Here is a 19,978-nt window from a genome sequence, read left to right on the forward strand (position 1 = left end):
AGAACCTATCTGTTGTAGCAAAAGAGTGAATGAATGATAACGAATGAAGAGAAAGTTTGTTTGTTTCCGGCAATTCTGTGATGTAGTGAAAGTAGTTTTAAATCAATGAAAAATAGTTCTAATATACTCGTAGTTTTATATCTTTGTTACCTTAATTATTGAAATATATTAAGGTTTATTTATGAAACTGCCAGCACAAAACTTTTCAATACACAGTCGACAATCCTGGCTGACAGCTATTGAACCTTGTCTTCTCACCCCATGTAGGGATGATTGCTTTACTTCCTCTGTGTGTGTGTGTGTGTGTGAACAGGGTATTGTGAAACCTAAGCATAGGATTTCAATGGAACTTTATAGATTGTTCAAATGATGGCCAGAAAAGAAGTGAATATGTGTGTGTTTGTGTGGAATCGGAATTAGAGGAATGTAAAGAAATTCGTAAAGGAGAGAATTACTGACTCGCTTAGAAATTTGACCCTCGATTCGTGTTTCGTAATCGTTCATTGAATGTGTATCGACGTGGGAATGAGTATTTTTGGAACATGTACTATCGTTGACAAAAGTTCGCTCCCTGTAGTGAAACTGAGACACGGGAATGAGTCTCCGAACTGACTTACCCTCATTGTTATCTGGTGCTGGTGTGCTGTGAGGGTCGATACTGCTTCAGTTTGGGAAGGAGCAAACCTTTGTCCACGATAGTACTGTGCAGCCACGGTCAAAAGTCCTGTCGTCTCTCCTGCTGCTTCACTAACCCTGAGATTCAGACTCGCGAACCCGAGGCAGTAGACATTGATGCATTATTGTGTCCACGGATTCTTTGGATTCACGAGTCTGAATTGCTGGATTCATGAAGCAGCAGGAGAGGCGACAGGACTTTATACTGTACTGTACAAGTGAGATGTTTCCTAAATGATAGTGTTAGTATGAACAAACCTGACGAAACAACCTAACAATTAAAGTATAATGAAGGAATGTGAAGTGTTCTGTGGAGGCAGATGAACCACAACACCGGAAAAATAGTTGATCAACTTGGTACATAACTTTACAAACAAGGATCATGTTTACGTTACAATAATTATAAGGTATCATAATATTTTTTTCATAAAATTTACTAGAAATTATATTAAAAGTCTCAAAAGGAAAATAAATATACTCGAATTTGATGAGATTTACTAAAGAACAAGAATAAAAGTAAAGACAAAAGAACTTATGTTTTAATTAATTTTGGTGGATCTTGACGAAATTTAATAAGCTAATTAGGTGATATTGTTACAGAAAGACAAAAAAAAAACTTTCATTCAGTTGAAAAAAACCCAGAAACTCAATATTGTTTACATCGACGATAAAGACAATACCGAGACTATAACATAAATTCTCCTTATATCTCACTACTTTTACCTAACCTAACCTAACCTAACCTGTAGATAGGACGAGATATATTCATAAACGAAAGATCTATTATGAAAAGTTTAATCTCGTCAGTGAAAGTCAGAGTTCCTCACCTGGTCACGTGAGTTGCTTTCATAACTCAATGTCTCACCTTCTGTAAACAACAACTGTCAAATATCATAATTTCCTTCACCTTTTTTCAAACAAGGGAAGAATTTTCTCATCGGTTACAAATTTACTTTCATTTTAATTAATATTAAAGAGTCCAGTTTTATACCACTGCCCAGCCTTATACCACAGTCCAGCCTTATACCACAGTCCGGCCTTATACCACAGTCCAGCCTTATACCACAGTCCAGCCTTATACCACAATCCAGCCTTATACCACAGTCCTACATTATACCACAGTCCAGCCTTATACCACAGCCCAGCCTTATACCACAGTCCAGCCTTATACCACAGTCTAAGATTATACCATTGTGTCCAGCTCCTTAGGCTCACAGCCCAGCCTTTATACCACAATCCAGCCTTATACCACAGTCCAGCCTTTATACCACAGTCTGTAGCCTTATACTGTAAATCCAAAGCCTTTATACAACAAAGTCCTACATTATACCACAGTCCAGCCTTATACCACAGCCCAGTTTATACCTTACAGTCCAGCCTTTATACCAGTCCAGCCTTATACCACAAATTTGCCTTATACCACAGCCCAGCTCTTTTATACCACAGTCCAGCCTTATACCACAGTCCAGCTCTTATACCACAGTCCTGCCTTTTATACCACAGCCCAGCCTTATACCACAATCCAGCCTTTATACAACAGTCCTACATTATACCACAGTCCAGTTTTATACCACAACCCAGCCTTATACCACAGTCCAGCCTTATATCACAGTCCAGCCTTATACTACAGTCCAGCCTTATGCCACAGCCCTACTTTATACCAGAGTCCAGCCTTATACCACAGCCACTCCCTCCACCACCTCGTGTCCTCCCATCACCACTGTTGCCAACACAAACTACTGTCCTATCTCGTCTGTACATCAACCAACGATAAATAAATACTTTAACACCTGAGGGAAAACTTATCATAAAGGTTTTCATCACTAAAAAAGTCTCAGTTGATGATAAATTCTGTTTATATTTACCCATTAGTTCAGTATTGCATAAGAGGAATTCCCATACTGAGTGAACGTTGCTGATTCTTCTGTATATATCAACAGTATGAAGGTAATCCAGAATTTTAAAGGAATCAATTAATACTAAAGACACCCTAATGTATAATAACTTTTTCTTTTTTTTCATTAAATTTGTACATGAGCTTTTACATAAGTTTCTCTCTAAAATTACCTATTCCATAACATGTCAGGCTTAAAAAAAATATGGTAGTGTCAAGGTCTATGACCCAACCAGCAGTGTTCTACTTAATATCAGCCAAGCAGGTCACCCAATACAGTTCCTCTCACCATCTAGCGACCTTGAGCCTCCCGGAGTGTCTGCCCCCCGACCATGTATATAAAGCGGCGCCAGTTGGACCCAGCATCACAACTCTTGCTCTGGTCTTCCTCCTCACCTCACCTCCTCCTCGAGACTCACACTCAACACTTGACTCAACAACAACACTCATTCAGAGTCACAACTCATATTAAGACTTTCACAACAAACATCTCCTGAAGATGAAGGTCACAAAACATCTTATATTTATCGGTAAGAGAACTATGTAACTCGTATATGTAGTGATCTTTTTCATTAAGTTTCTAATGTATCTCAGAAGACTAACTCTCTCTCTTATTCATTACTGAACACAAACGTAAACTAAAAACTCAATTATCATGTATAAGAATTTTCCTTCCATTAACATCTATGTAATTTTTGTCGTAATTTACAATAAGTTTTACTTTCTTTATTTTCTCAGCCTCGCTAGTTGCGTCATCCTGGGCGGTCAACCTAAATTATTTAACTCCAACGAACGGCTTCAACGGTGGCAACGGTAATGGTAACGGTAATGGAGGTTATAATAATGGAATTAATGGAAATGGCAACGGTGTGATTCTAAACGGCAACGGAAATGGGTTAGTCAATGGAAATGGTAACGGATACGCCAATGGTTTAAATGGAAATGGTGTGATTGTAAACGGTAATGGAAATGGTAATGGATATGTAAATGGCGGAAATGGTAACGGAGTATATACAAACGGCAATGGAAACGGAGTAATCAACGGAAATGGTAACGGATACGCCAATGGTGGTTATGGCAACGGTAATGGACTTATTGTCAACGGCAACAGTGTTGTTAACGGAAACGGATATGCCAATGGTAATGGTTTTGTCAACGTTTTGTCAACGGCAACGGTGGTGTTAACGGAAACGGATATACCAATGGAAACGGTAATGGATTTGTCAACGGCAATGGTGCTGTTAACGGTAACGGATATGCCAATGGAAATGGTAATGGTTTAGTCAACGGCAACGGCGCTGTTAACGGGAACGGATACTACAACGGCATCGTGGACCCCATCAGCGCCCTTGCTTATGCTATTGGAGGTGGCGGCGTTCCCGGCGTGGACTATCCCATCCTGGCTTCTGTCCCCTTCACTGGATTCTCCTGCGGCGGACTAATACCCGGATACTACGCTGATACTGCCCCCGAGGCCGGCTGTCAGGTGAGTCTTTTACTGCCCCCGAGGCCGGCTGTCAGCTGAGTCTTATACTACCCCCGAGGCCGGCTGTCAGGTGAGTCTTATACTGCCCCGAGGCCGGCTGTCAGTTGAGTCTTATACTGCCCCCGAGGCCGGCTGTCAGCTGAGTCTTATGTCATATAAACTAATACATTCTGAATTTTATGAAGGTTTAGTTGTTACGTCTCCTGCTGTATAAAGAAGATATATTCCTATATTCCTCAAGATTTTTGAGAATAGAACTTGAAGCATTTATCTGTTTCCATAATAATGTTGTTTAAAGTAGATGTTGCTTATCTTCAGGTTAATTGATAATGTTGTCCTCGACAGGTGTTTCACATCTGTCAGGCAGATGGCAGGAGCGACTCCTTCCTGTGTCCCAACGGCACCATCTTCAACCAGCAGTTCTTCGTGTGTGACTGGTGGTACAACTTCGACTGTTCCACCGCCCCGCAGTTCTACGACCTCAACGCTCAGATCGGAGTGGTCAACGGTAATGGCAACGGATACTCCAACGGCATCGTCAATGGCATTATTAACGGTAACGGGATTTACGGTAACGGAGCAAATGGCAATGGTGCAGTAAACGGAAATGGTGTCGTCAACGGTAATGGAAACGGATTCGCTAATGGCAATGGTTATGCTAATGGCAACGGTAATGGCAATGGATACGTCAATGGTGGAGTAAATGGAAATGGACTCATCAATGGCAATGGCAACGGTTATGCTAATGGCAACGGTAATGGTAACGGATACGTCAATGGTGCAGTAAATGGAAATGGTGTCGTCAATGGTAATGGAAACGGATACGCTAATGGCAATGGTTATGCTAATGGCAACGGTAATGGCAATGGATACGCCAATGGTGCAGTAAATGGAAATGGACTCATCAATGGTAATGGCAACGGTTATGCTAATGGAAACGGCAATGGCAATGGATATGCCAACGGTGCAGTAAATGGAAATGGTCTCATCAACGGCAATGGCAACGGTTATGCAAATGGCAACGGTAATGGAATTAATGGCAACGTAAATGGAAATGGTCTTATCAACGGTAATGGTAATGGTCTTATCAACGGCAACGGTAATGGATACACTAACGGTAACGGAATCAACGGAAATGGAAACGGATACACCAACGGTAATGGAAACGGTAACGGATACGCCAATGGCAACGGTAATGGTATTATCAATGGAAACGGTAATGGACTTTTCAATGGCAACGGTAATGGTCTTATCAACGGCAACGGTAATGGATACACCAATGGTAACGGAGTCAACGGGAACGGGTTGAGCATACCGGCGCCAGCCTCTCCCTCCGGCCTGTACCAGACGCCCGCCTTCTAAGTGTTGCCTCCCACATCTGTCTCAACTCTTACAAACTTTTTGTTATCATACACCGAAGCTGCAGTTAGAGGACATTTGTCTGTGTCTTTCACTCCTTCCAGGAATTAATATATGTGAGAGATGTCAGCTTTACCTTCCTTAAGAGGCAGCTAAAACGACTAAGCTAACCAGCTGAGCCTGACATGGCAGGGTCAGGACCATAGTATGCTGTACCTAGTAACTATATACTGTACATGCTTGCTCTAGTTCTCACTCTTTTATCTACAACTTAATACACTTATGTACTTATATAAAGTTATTATACATTTACAACTTATGTTGCACCTGTGAACATGAGCGTCTTTTTCTAAATTATTAATTGCGGTGTTCTAAAAAATAATCCAGGAAATCTTGTATAAATCTTTGTGATTCAGTTAACAGTATTTTTTCTGTATAATAAATAACTCGGCCGTGGTTTCAAGTTAATTAAATTACTTCATTATCTGCTGTATGTTCTAAAGTATTGTTATATTGAGGTGTGGTCAGGGAGCTTAAAATGTTTTCCAAAAATTAACTTGTTACTTGTTAAGAGTTCAACTAAATCTTTACTCGAGATTAATCAATATTTTGTTTATTATTTATAATTACAAAGTGTAGTTGACAACCTTTATTTGTTGCTTCAAGATGCTTATTATATTTTCTTATGACAAATATAATCTAAAAAAATAATAAATAATATTATTATGCAATGTGTTTTTATTCTTATCACGACTTAAACAATAGATTTCTTTCAGATTTACAATAATTCTGAAGATCTAGTATTGTACCTGCAGTAGCTGTCATCTTCATTAAAACATCAAATATGATTCACATGAAGATTAACAAGGTGTAATGATAGGATTGTTTGGTTATAAAACATGGATTAAAAATAAATGGAAACTCGTTATTAGTAGTACAATACAGTTCATATCTATCAATTGTACCCAAATACCACTCGAAGATTTCATGTACAGAACCAAGTGAACAAGAAGGAAATAAAAACAATATTTTTTAGTTGTATATGTACATGTATTTTCCCTCCCTCCCTCCCTCAACTCCCTGGCATTTTGTATTTTTCTAAGAGTTAGGAGTTAAAATCATCATTCTCCATTTCCTTCATGACCTTACAGTTAGGCACGTATCCCCTCCCATCTTGGTGGGTTGAGGGAGAACACCTTACCTCAAGAACTGGTTGACAATGAACTGTGATGTAGAGCGCGGCCATACTCACATTAGTGCAGACCACACCACCATAGGCCCCAATAGACACTAAATAATCACCCTGGAGAAAAACTTTCTCACCTCGATACATAAAACCAAATTAAGAGTCAACTTTAAACTAATTACTTCTTCAGCGTATGTACACACCTGCTTAGGCTTCCATGGTCAAGAATTCCCATGATTCCTCCTCACTAGATCATCACTAAGTTCGGTCACTCAAGCTACGTCTTACAGTGTGAGAAAGCAACACGTATTTCTCTACTTTAGTTACACGTAGTGATATGTGTCAAGCTGGACCCTGAATGAAAGAGTAACAAGTAAATTAGAAGGAAAAATAAAGAACTTAAGAATCATATGTTGGGTAATAGAACAAATAAAATAAGAAAAATAGAACTAAGGAAGAGATGTGAGAGTGAAGGAAGTGTCTGGCAGAGATATGACAACAGGAGTTTGTTGTGGTGTTACTGGCATATTGAGAGAATGGTAAGGGAAAGACTGATAAATCCGATGTATAGTTCAGAGGAGGATGGTAGGGGAAGGGAGAGACGGACGGAGGAGGAAGAAGGTAGGAAGGAGGAGAAGGAGAGATGGAGGGAGGAAGAGAGGAACACCTAGAAGGAGATTATCGAGCTGGAAGAAGAACTCAAGAAATCAAGATGGTGGACAAACAAGACGTTGATATGTTTATGAATGAGGAGAGAGACCATGGCGTCGACCAGTTGTTGTGGCCGACTGTGTTACTGACGGGTGATCCCAAGTTATATGGAAAGACAGAATAAACCAAACAGATACCTTGAGGTCTTGTTATGAGAGGAGAACACTACAGCAGAACCTATCTGTTGTAGCAAAAGAGTGAATGAATGATAACGAATGAAGAGAAAGTTTGTTTGTTTCCGGCAATTCTGTGATGTAGTGAAAGTAGTTTTAAATCAATGAAAAATAGTTCTAATATACTCGTAGTTTTATATCTTTGTTACCTTAATTATTGAAATATATTAAGGTTTATTTATGAAACTGCCAGCACAAAACTTTTCAATACACAGTCGACAATCCTGGCTGACAGCTATTGAACCTTGTCTTCTCACCCCATGTAGGGATGATTGCTTTACTTCCTCTGTGTGTGTGTGTGTGTGTGAACAGGGTATTGTGAAACCTAAGCATAGGATTTCAATGGAACTTTATAGATTGTTCAAATGATGGCCAGAAAAGAAGTGAATATGTGTGTGTTTGTGTGGAATCGGAATTAGAGGAATGTAAAGAAATTAATAAAGGAGAGAATTACTGACTCGCTTAGAAATTTGACCCTCGATTCGTGTTTCGTAATCGTTCATTGAATCTGTATCGAAGTGGGAATGAGTATTTTTGGAACATGTACTATCGTTGACAAAAGTTCGCTCCCTGTAGTGAAACTGAGACACGGGAATGAGTCTCCGAACTGACTTACCCTCATTGTTATCTGGTGCTGGTGTGCTGTGAGGGTCGATACTGCTTCAGTTTGGGAAGGAGCAAACTTTTGTCCACGATAGTACTGTGCAGCCACGGTCAAAACTCCTGTCGTCTCTCCTGCTGCTTCACTAACCCTGAGATTCAGACTCGCGAACCCGAGGCAGTAGACATTGATGCATTATTGTGTCCACGGATTCTTTGGATTCACGAGTTTGAATTACTGGATTCATGAAGCAGCAGGAGAGGCGACAGGACTTTCTACTGTACTGTACAAGTGAGATGTTTCCTAAATGATAGTGTTAGTATGAACAAACCTGACGAAACAACCTCACAATTAAAGTATAATGAAGGAATGTGAAGTGTTGTATGGAGGCAGATGAACCACAACACGGGAGAAATAGTTGATCAACTTGGTACATAACTTTACAAACAAGGATCATGTTTATGTAACAATAATTATAAGGTATCATAATAGTTTTTTCATAAAATTTACATGAAATTTTATTAAAAGTCTCAAAAGGAAAATAAATATACTCGAATTTGATGAGATTTACTAAAGAACAAGAATAAAAGTAAAGACAAAAGAACTTATGTTTTAATTAATTTTGGTGGATCTTGATGAAACTTAATATGCTAATTAGGTGATATTGTTACAGAAAGACAAAAAAAACTTTCATTCAGTTGAAAAAAAAAAACTTTCATTCAGTTGAAAAAAAACAACAACAGAAACTCAATATTGTTTACATCGACGATAAAGACAATACCGAGACAATAACATAAATTCTCCTTATATCTCACTACTTTTACCTAACCTAACCTAACCTAACCTGTAGATAGGACGAGATATATTAATAAACGAAAGATCTATTATGAAAAGTTTAATCTCGTCAGTGAAAGTCAGAGTTCCTCACCAGGTCACGTGAGTTGCTTTCATAACTCAATGTCTCACCTTCTGTAAACAACAACTGTCAAATATCATAAGTTCCTTAACCTTTTTTCAAATAAGGGAAGAATTTTATCATCGGTTACAAATTTACTTTCATTTTAATTAATATTAAAGAGTCCAGTTTTATACCACTGCCCAGCCTTATACCACAGTCCAGCCTTATACCACAGTCCGGCCTTATACCACAGTCCAGCCTTATACCACAGTCCAGCCTTATACCACAATCCAGCCTTATACCACAGTCCTAAATTATACCACAGTCCAGCCTTATACCACAGCCCAGCCTTATACCACAGTCCAGCCTTATACCACAGTCCAGCCTTATACCACAGTCCAGCCTTATACCACAATCCAGCCTCATACCACAGTCCTACATTATACCACAGTCCAGCCCCAACTTTTACCACAGTCAGTCTTATACAGTCCAGTCTTATACCACAGTTCAGTCTTATACCACAGTCCAGCCTTATACCACAGTCCAGCCTTATACCACAGCCTTATACCTAGTCAACCTTATACCACAGTCCAGTCTTATACAGTCCAGCCTTATACCACAGTCAGCCTTATACCACAGTCCTACATTATACCACAGTCCAGCCTTATACCACAGCCCAGCCTCAAACCACAGTCCAGCCTTATACCACAGTCCAGCCTTATACCACAGCCCAGCCTTATACCACAGTCCAGCCTTATACCACAGTCCAGTCTTATACCACAGTCCAGCCTTATACCACAGCCACTCCCTCCACCACCTCCTGTCCTCCCATCACCACTGTTGCCAACACAAACTACTGTCCTATCTCGTCTGTACATCAAACAACGATAAATAAATACTTTAACACCTGAGGGAAAACTTATCATAAAGGTTTTCATCACTAAAAAAGTCTCAGTTGATGATATATTCTGTTTATATTTACCCATTAGTTCAGTATTGCATAAGAGGAATTCCCATACTGAGTGAACGTTGCTGATTCTTCTGTATATATCAACAGTATGAAGGTAATCCAGAATTTTAAAGGAATCAATTAATACTAAAGACACCGTAATGTATAATAACTTTTTCTTTTTTTTCATTAAATTTATATATGAGCTTTTACATAAGTTTCTCTCTAAAATTACCTGTTCCATAACATGTCAGGCTTTAACAAAATATGGTAGTGCCAAGGTCTATGACCCAACCAGCAGTGTTCTACTTAATATCAGCCAAGCAGGTCACCCAATACAGTTCTTCTCACCATCTAGCGACCTTGAGCCCCCCCGGAGTGTCTGCCCCCCGACCATGTATATAAAGCGGCGCCAGTTGGACCCAGCATCACAACTCTCGCTCTGGTCTTCCTCCTCACCTCACCTCCTCCTCGAGACTCACACTCAACACTTGACTCAACAACAACACTCATTCAGAGTCACAACTCATATTAAGACTTTCACAACAAACATCTCCTGAAGATGAAGGTCACAAAACATCTTATATTTATCGGTAAGAGAACTATGTAACTCGTATATGTAGTGATCTTTTTCATTAAGTTTCTAATGTATCTCAGAAGACTAACTCTCTCTCTTATTCATTACTGAACACAAACGTAAACTAAAAACTCAATTATCATGTATAATAATTTTCCTTCCATTAACATCTATGTAATTTTTGTCGTAATTTACAATAAGTTTTACTTTCTTTATTTTCTCAGCCTCGCTAGTTGCGTCATCCTGGGCGGTCAACCTAAATTATTTAACTCCAACGAACGGCTTCAACGGTGGCAACGGTAATGGTAACGGTAATGGAGGTTATAATAATGGAATTAATGGAAATGGCAACGGTGTGATTCTAAACGGCAACGGAAATGGGTTAGTCAATGGAAATGGTAACGGATACGCCAATGGTTTAAATGGAAATGGTGTGATTGTAAACGGTAATGGAAATGGTAATGGATATGTAAATGGCGGAAATGGTAACGGAGTATATACAAACGGCAATGGAAACGGAGTAATCAACGGAAATGGTAACGGATACGCCAATGGTGGTTATAGCAACGGTAATGGACTTATTGTGAACGGCAACGGTGTTGTTAACGGAAATGGATATGCCAATGGAAATGGTAATGGTTTTGTCAACGGCAACGGTGGTGTTAACGGAAACGGATATACCAATGGAAACGGTAATGGATTTGTCAACGGCAATGGTGCTGTTAACGGTAACGGATATGCCAATGGAAATGGTAATGGTTTAGTCAACGGCAACGGCGCTGTTAACGGGAACGGATACTACAACGGCATCGTGGACCCCATCAGCGCCCTTGCTTATGCTATTGGAGGTGGCGGCGTTCCCGGCGTGGACTATCCCATCCTGGCTTCTGTCCCCTTCACTGGATTCTCCTGCGGCGGACTAATACCCGGATACTACGCTGATACTGCCCCCGAGGCCGGCTGTCAGGTGAGTCTTTTACTGCCCCCGAATGGCTGTCGGCATGTGTCAGCTGAGTCTTATGTCATATAAACTAATACATTCTGAATTTTATGAAGGTTTAGTTGTTACGTCTCCTGCTGTATAAAGAAGATATATTCCTATATTCCTCAAGATTTTTGAGAATAGAACTTGAAGCATTTATCTGTTTCCATAATAATGTTGTTTAAAGTAGATGTTGCTTATCTTCAGGTTAATTGATAATGTTGTCCTCGACAGGTGTTTCACATCTGTCAGGCAGATGGCAGGAGCGACTCCTTCCTGTGTCCCAACGGCACCATCTTCAACCAGCAGTTCTTCGTGTGTGACTGGTGGTACAACTTCGACTGTTCCACCGCCCCACAGTTCTACGACCTCAACGCTCAGATCGGAGTGGTCAACGGTAATGGCAACGGATACTCCAACGGCATCGTCAATGGCATTATTAACGGTAACGGGATTTACGGTAACGGAGCAAATGGCAATGGTGCAGTAAACGGAAATGGTGTCGTCAACGGTAATGGAAACGGATTCGCTAATGGCAATGGTTATGCTAATGGCAACGGTAATGGCAATGGATACGTCAATGGTGCAGTAAATGGAAATGGACTCATCAATGGCAATGGCAACGGTTATGCTAATGGCAACGGTAATGGTAACGGATACGTCAATGGTGCAGTAAATGGAAATGGTGTCGTCAATGGTAATGGAAACGGATACGCTAATGGCAATGGTTATGCTAATGGCAACGGTAATGGCAATGGATACGCCAATGGTGCAGTAAATGGAAATGGACTCATCAATGGTAATGGCAACGGTTATGCTAATGGAAACGGCAATGGCAATGGATAATACGCGGCAATTTTGATAAATGGAAATGGACTCATCAATGTCGTATAACGGATATGCTAATGGGAAACGAACAATCTTAATAACGATACCAACGGTAGTAATGACCGGTCTCATCAACGGCAATGGCAACGGTTATGAAATGGCAATAATGGAATTAATGGCAACGGAAATGGTAATGGTCTTATCAACGGCAACGGTAATGGATATACTAACGGGAACGGAATCAACGGAAATGGAAACGGATACACCAACGGTAATGGAAACGGTAATGGATACGCCAATGGCAACGGTAATGGTATTATCAATGGAAACGGTAATGGACTTTTCAATGGCAACGGTAATGGTCTTATCAACGGCAACGGTAATGGATACACCAATGGTAACGGAGTCAACGGGAACGGGTTGAGCATACCGGCGCCAGCCTCTCCCTCCGGCCTGTACCAGACGCCCGCCTTCTAAGTGTTGCCTCCCACATCTGTCTCAACTCTTACAAACTTTTTGTTATCATACACCGAAGCTGCAGTTAGAGGACATTTGTCTGTGTCTTTCACTCCTTCCAGGAATTAATATATGTGAGAGATGTCAGCTTTACCTTCCTTAAGAGGCAGCTAAAACGACTAAGCTAACCAGCTGAGCCTGACATGGCAGGGTCAGGACCATAGTATGCTGTACCTAGTAACTATATACTGTACATGCTTGCTCTAGTTCTCACTCTTTTATCTACAACTTAATACACTTATGTACTTATATAAAGTTATTATACATTTACAACTTATGTTGCACCTGTGAACATGAGCGTCTTTTTCTAAATTATTAATTGCGGTGTTCCAAAAAATAATCCAGGAAATCTTGTATAAATCTTTGTGATTCAGTTAACAGTATTTTTTCTGTATAATAAATAACTCGGCCGTGGTTTCAAGTTAATTAAATTACTTCATTATCTGCTGTATGTTCTAAAGTATTGTTATATTGAGGTGTGGTCAGGGAGCTTAAAATGTTTTCCAAAAATTAACTTGTTACTTGTTAAGAGTTCAACTAAATCTTTACTCGAGATTAATCAATATTTTGTTTATTATTTATAATTACAAAGTGTAGTTGACAACCTTTATTTGTTGCTTCAAGATGCTTATTATATTTTCTTATGACAAATATAATCTAAAAAAATAATAAATAATATTATTATACAATGTGTTTATATCCTATTCTTATCACGACTTAAACAATAGAATTCTTTCAGATTTACAATAATTCTGAAGATCTAGTATTGTACCTGCAGTAGCTGTCATCTTCATCAAAACATCAAATATGATTCACATGAATATTAACAAGATGTAATGATAGGATTGTTTGGTTATACAACATGGATTAAAAAAAATGGAAACTCGTTATTAATAGTACAATACAGTTCATATCTATCAATTGTACCCAAATACCACTCTAAGATTTCATGTACAGAAACAAGTGAACAAGAAGGAAATAAAACCAATATTTTTTAGTTGTATATGTACAATGTACATGTATTTTTCCTCCCTCCCTCCCTCAACTCCCTGGCATTTTGTATTTTTCTAAGAGTTCGGAGTTAAAATCATCATTCTCCATTTCCTTCATGACCTTATAGTTAGGCACGTATCCCCTCCCATCTTGGTGGGTTGATGGAGAACACCTTACCTCAAGAACTGGTTGACAATGAACTGTGATGTAGAGCGCGGCCATACTCACATTAGTGCAGATCACACCACTATAGGCCCCAATAGACACTAAATTATCACCCTGGAGAAAAACTTTCTCACCTCGATACATAAAACCAAATTAAGAGTCAACCTTAAGCTAATTACTTCTTTAGCGTATGTACACACCTGCTTAGGCTTCCATGGTCAAGGATTCCCATGATTCCTCCTCACTAGATCATCACTAAGTTCGGTCACTCAAGCTACGTCTTAAAGTGCGAGAAAGCAACACGTATTTCTCTACTTTAGTTACACGTAGTGATATGTGTCAAGCTGGACCCTGAATGAAAGAGTAACAAGTAAATTAGAAGGAAAAATAAAGAACTTAAGAATCATATGTTGGGTAATAGAACAAATAAAATAAGAAAAATAGAACTAAGGAAGAGATGTGAGAGTGAAGGAAGTGTCTGGCAGAGATATGACAACAGGAGTTTGTTGTGGTGTTACTGGCATATTGAGAGAATGGTAAGGGAAAGACTGATAAATCCGATGTATAGTTCAGAGGAGGATGGTAGGGGAAGGGAGAGACGGACGGAGGAGGAAGAAGGTAGGAAGGAGGAGAAGGAGAGATGGAGGGAGGAAGAGAGGAACACCTAGAAGGAGATTATCGAGCTGGAAGAAGAACTCAAGAAATCAAGATGGTGGACAAACAAGACGTTGATATGTTTATGAATGAGGAGAGAGACCATGGCGTCGACCAGTTGTTGTGGCCGACGGTGTTACTGACGGGTGATCCCAAGTTATATGGAAAGACAGAATAAACCAAACAGATACCTGAGGTCTTGTTATGAGAGGAGAACACTACAGCAGAGCCTATCTGTTGTAGCAGAAAGAGTGAATGAATGATAACGAATGAAGAGGAAGTTTGTTTGTTTCCGGCAATTCTGTGATGTAGTGAAAGTAGTCTTAAATGAATGAAAAATAGTTCTAATATACTCTTAGTTTTATATCTTTGTTCCCTCAATTATTGAAATATATTAAGGCTTACTTATGAAACTGCCAACACAAAACTTTTCAATACACAGTCGACAATCCTGGCTGACAGCTATTGAACCTTGTCTTCTCACCCCATGTAGGGATGATTGCTTTACTTCCTCTGTGTGTGTGTGTGTGTGTGAACAGGGTATTGTGAAACCTAAGCATAGGATTTCAATGGAACTTTATAGATTGTTCAAATGATGGCCAGAAAAGAAGTGAATATGTGTGTGTTTGTGTGGAATCGGAATTAGAGGAATGTAAAGAAATTAATAAAGGAGAGAATTACTGACTCGCTTAGAAATTTGACCCTCGATTCGTGTTTCGTAATCGTTCATTGAATCTGTATCGAAGTGGGAATGAGTATTTTTGGAACATGTACTATCGTTGACAAAAGTTCGCTCCCTGTAGTGAAACTGAGACACGGGAATGAGTCTCCGAACTGACTTACCCTCATTGTTATCTGGTGCTGGTGTGCTGTGAGGGTCGATACTGCTTCAGTTTGGGAAGGAGCAAACTTTTGTCCACGATAGTACTGTGCAGCCACGGTCAAAACTCCTGTCGTCTCTCCTGCTGCTTCACTAACCCTGAGATTCAGACTCGCGAACCCGAGGCAGTAGACATTGATGCATTATTGTGTCCACGGATTCTTTGGATTCACGAGTTTGAATTACTGGATTCATGAAGCAGCAGGAGAGGCGACAGGACTTTCTACTGTACTGTACAAGTGAGATGTTTCCTAAATGATAGTGTTAGTATGAACAAACCTGACGAAACAACCTCACAATTAAAGTATAATGAAGGAATGTGAAGTGTTGTATGGAGGCAGATGAACCACAACACGGGAGAAATAGTTGATCAACTTGGTACATAACTTTACAAACAAGGATCATGTTTATGTAACAATAATTATAAGGTATCATAATAGTTTTTTCATAAAATTTACATGAAATTTTATTAAAAGTCTCAAAAGGAAAATAAATATACTCGAATTTGATGAGATTTACTAAAGAACAAGAATAAAAGTAAAGACAAAAGAACTTATGTTTTAATTAATTTTGGTGGATCTTGATGAAACTTAATATGCTAATTAGGTGATATTGTTACAGAAAGACAAAAAAAACTTTCATTCAGTTGAAAAAAAAAAACTTTCATTCAGTTGAAAAAAAACAACAACAGAAACTCAATATTGTTTACATCGACGATAAAGACAATACCGAGACAATAACATAAATTCTCCTTATATCTCACTACTTTTACCTAACCTAACCTAACCTAACCTGTAGATAGGACGAGATATATTAATAAACGAAAGATCTATTATGAAAAGTTTAATCTCGTCAGTGAAAGTCAGAGTTCCTCACCAGGTCACGTGAGTTGCTTTCATAACTCAATGTCTCACCTTCTGTAAACAACAACTGTCAAATATCATAAGTTCCTTAACCTTTTTTCAAATAAGGGAAGAATTTTATCATCGGTTACAAATTTACTTTCATTTTAATTAATATTAAAGAGTCCAGTTTTATACCACTGCCCAGCCTTATACCACAGTCCAGCCTTATACCACAGTCCGGCCTTATACCACAGTCCAGCCTTATACCACAGTCCAGCCTTATACCACAATCCAGCCTTATACCACAGTCCTAAATTATACCACAGTCCAGCCTTATACCACAGCCCAGCCTTATACCACAGTCCAGCCTTATACCACAGTCCAGCCTTATACCACAGTCCAGCCTTATACCACAATCCAGCCTCATACCACAGTCCTACATTATACCACAGTCCAGCCTTATACCGCAATCCAGCCTTATACCACAGTCCTACATTATACCACAGTCCAGCCTTATACCACAGTCCAGCCTTATACCACAGTCCAGCCTTATACCACAGTCCAGCCGTATACTACATTCCAGCCTTATACCACAGTCTAGCCTTATACCACAGCCCTACTTTATACCACAGTCCAGCCTTATACCACAGCCACTCCCTCCACCACCTCTTGTCCTCCCATCACCACTGTTGCCAACACAAACTACTGTCCTATCTCGTCTGTACATCAAATAACGATAAATAAATACTTTAACACCTGAGGGAAAACTTATCATAAAGGTATTCATCATTAAAAAAGTCTCAATTGATGATAAATTCTGTTTATATTTACCCATTAGTTCAGTAAGAGGAATTCCCATACTGAGTGAACGTTTGCTGATTCGTCTGTATATATCAACAGTATGAAGGTAATTCAGAATTTTAAAGGAATCAATTAAAACTAAAGACACCGTAATGTATAATAACTTTTTCTTTTTTTTCATTAAATTTATATATGAGCTTTTACATAAGTTTCTCTCTAAATTTACCTGTTCCATAACATTTCAGGCTTTAACAAAATATGGTAGTGCCAAGGTCTATGACCCAACCAGCAGTGTTCTACTTAATATAAGCCAAGCAGGTCATCCAATACAGTTCCTCTCACCATCTAGCGACCTTGAGCCCCCCGGAGTGTCTGCCCCCCGACCATGTATATAAAGCGGCGCCAATTGGACCCAGCATCACAACTCTCGCTCTGGTCTTCCTCCTCACCTCACCTCCTCCTCGAGACTCACACTCAACACTTGACTCAACAACAACACCTCACTCAGAGTCACAACTCATATTAAGACTTTCACAACAAACATCTCCTGAAGATGAAGGTCACAAAACATCTTATATTTATCGGTAAGAGAACTATGTAACTCGTATATGTAATGACCTTTTTCATTAAGTTTCTAATGTATCTCAGAAGACTAACTCTCTCTCTTATTCATTACTGAACACAAACGTAAACTAAAAGCTCAATTATCACGTATAAGAATTTTCCTTCCATTAACATCTATGTAATTTTTGTCGTAATTTACAATAAGTTTTACTTTCTTTATTTTCTCAGCCTCGCTAGTTGCGTCATCCTGGGCGGTCAACCTAAATTATTTAACTCCAACGAACGGCTTCAATGGTGGCAACGGTAATGGTAACGGTAATGGAGGTTATAATAATGGAATTAATGGAAATGGCAACGGAAATGGGTTAGTCAATGGAAATGGTAACGGATACGCCAATGGTTTAAATGGAAATGGTGTGATTGTAAACGGTAATGGAAATGGTAATGGATATGTAAATGGCGGAAATGGTAACGGAGTATATACAAACGGCAATGGAAACGGAGTAATCAACGGAAATGGTAACGGATACACCAATGGTGGTTATGGCAACGGTAATGGACTTATTGTCAACGGCAACGGTGTTGTTAACGGAAACGGATATGCCAATGGAAATGGTAATGGTTTTGTCAACGGCAACGGTGGTGTTAACGGGAACGGATATACCAATGGAAATGGTAATGGTTTAGTCAACGGCATTGGTGCTGTTAATGGGAACGGATATGCCAATGGAAATGGTAATGGTTTAGTCAACGGCAACGGCGCTGTTAACGGGAACGGATACTACAACGGCATCGTGGGCCCCATCAGCGCCCTTGCAGATGCTATTGGAGGTGGTGGCGTCCCCGGCGTGGACTATCCCATCCTGGCTTCTGTCCCCTTCACTGGATTCTCCTGCGGCGGACTAATACCCGGATACTACGCTGATACTGCCCTCGAGGCCGGCTGTCAGGTGAGTCTTATACTGCCCCCGAGGCCGGCTGTCAGGTGAGTCTTTTACTGCCCCCGAGGCCGGCTGTCAGCTGAGTCTTATACTGCCCCCGAGGCCGGCTGTCAGCTGGGTTTTATATTGCCCCGAGGCCGGCTGTCAGCTGAGTCTTATGTCATATAAACTAATACATTCTGAATTTTATGAAGGTTTAGTTGTTACGTCTCCTGCTGTATAAAGAAGATATATTCCTTTATTCCTTAAGATTTTTGATAATAGAACTTGAAGCATTTATCTGTTTCCATAATAATGTTGTTTAAAGTAGATGTTGCTTATCTTCAGGTTAATTGATAATGTTGTCCTCGACAGGTGTTTCACATCTGTCAGGCAGATGGCAGGAGCGACTCCTTCCTGTGTCCCAACGGCACCATCTTCAACCAACAGTTCTTCGTGTGTGACTGGTGGTACAACTTTGACTGTTCCACCGCCCCGCAGTTCTACAGTCTCAACGCTCAGATCGGAGTGGTCAACGGTAATGGCAACGGATACTCCAACGGCATCGTCAATGGCATTATTAACGGTAACGGGATTTACGGTAACGGAGCAAATGGCAATGGTGCAGTAAACGGAAATGGTGTCGTCAACGGTAATGGAAACGGATACGCTAATGGCAATGGTTATGCTAATGGCAACGGTAATGGCAATGGATACGTCAATGGTGGAGTAAATGGAAATGGACTCATCAATGGCAATGGCAACGGTTATGCTAATGGCAACGGTAATGGTAACGGATACGTCAATGGTGCAGTAAATGGAAATGGTGTCGTCAATGGTAATGGAAACGGATACGCTAATGGCAACGGTAATGGCAATGGATACGCCAATGGTGCAGTAAATGGAAATGGACTCATCAATGGTAATGGCAACGGTTATGCTAATGGCAACGGTAATGGCAATGGATACGCCAATGGTGCAGTAAATGGAAATGGACTCATCAATGGCAATGGCAACGGTTATGCTAATGGCAACGGTAATGGCAATGGATACGCCAATGGTGCAGTAAATGGAAATGGACTCATCAATGGTAATGGCAACGGTTATGCTAATGGAAACGGCAATGGCAATGGATATGCCAACGGTGCAGTAAATGGAAATGGTCTCATCAACGGCAATGGCAACGGTTATGCAAATGGCAACGGTAATGGAATTAATGGCAACGTAAATGGAAATGGTCTTATCAACGGTAATGGTAATGGTCTTATCAACGGCAACGGTAATGGATACACTAACGGTAACGGAATCAACGGAAATGGAA

General features: G+C 40.0%; 1 protein-coding gene across 1 annotated transcript; it reads left to right on the top strand.

The window, feature by feature from the left end:
• Window positions 1-2,954: 2,954 nt before the first annotated feature.
• LOC121871634 (probable cyclin-dependent serine/threonine-protein kinase DDB_G0292550) lies at window positions 2,955-19,936 on the top strand (the record flags this gene model as incomplete). Its single annotated transcript, XM_042374046.1, has 7 exons — window positions 2,955-3,099; window positions 3,308-3,840; window positions 4,401-5,337; window positions 10,734-11,476; window positions 11,726-12,290; window positions 17,966-18,687; window positions 19,033-19,936. Coding segments are annotated over exons 1-7 (4,435 nt in total), but the record flags the coding sequence as incomplete, so codon positions are not given.
• Between the last annotated feature and the right edge of the window lie 42 nt (window positions 19,937-19,978).

This window comes from Homarus americanus, unplaced genomic scaffold (genome assembly GCF_018991925.1).
Source record: "Homarus americanus isolate GMGI-L3 unplaced genomic scaffold, GMGI_Hamer_2.0 scaffold31877, whole genome shotgun sequence".
NCBI lineage: Eukaryota > Metazoa > Arthropoda > Malacostraca > Decapoda > Nephropidae > Homarus > Homarus americanus.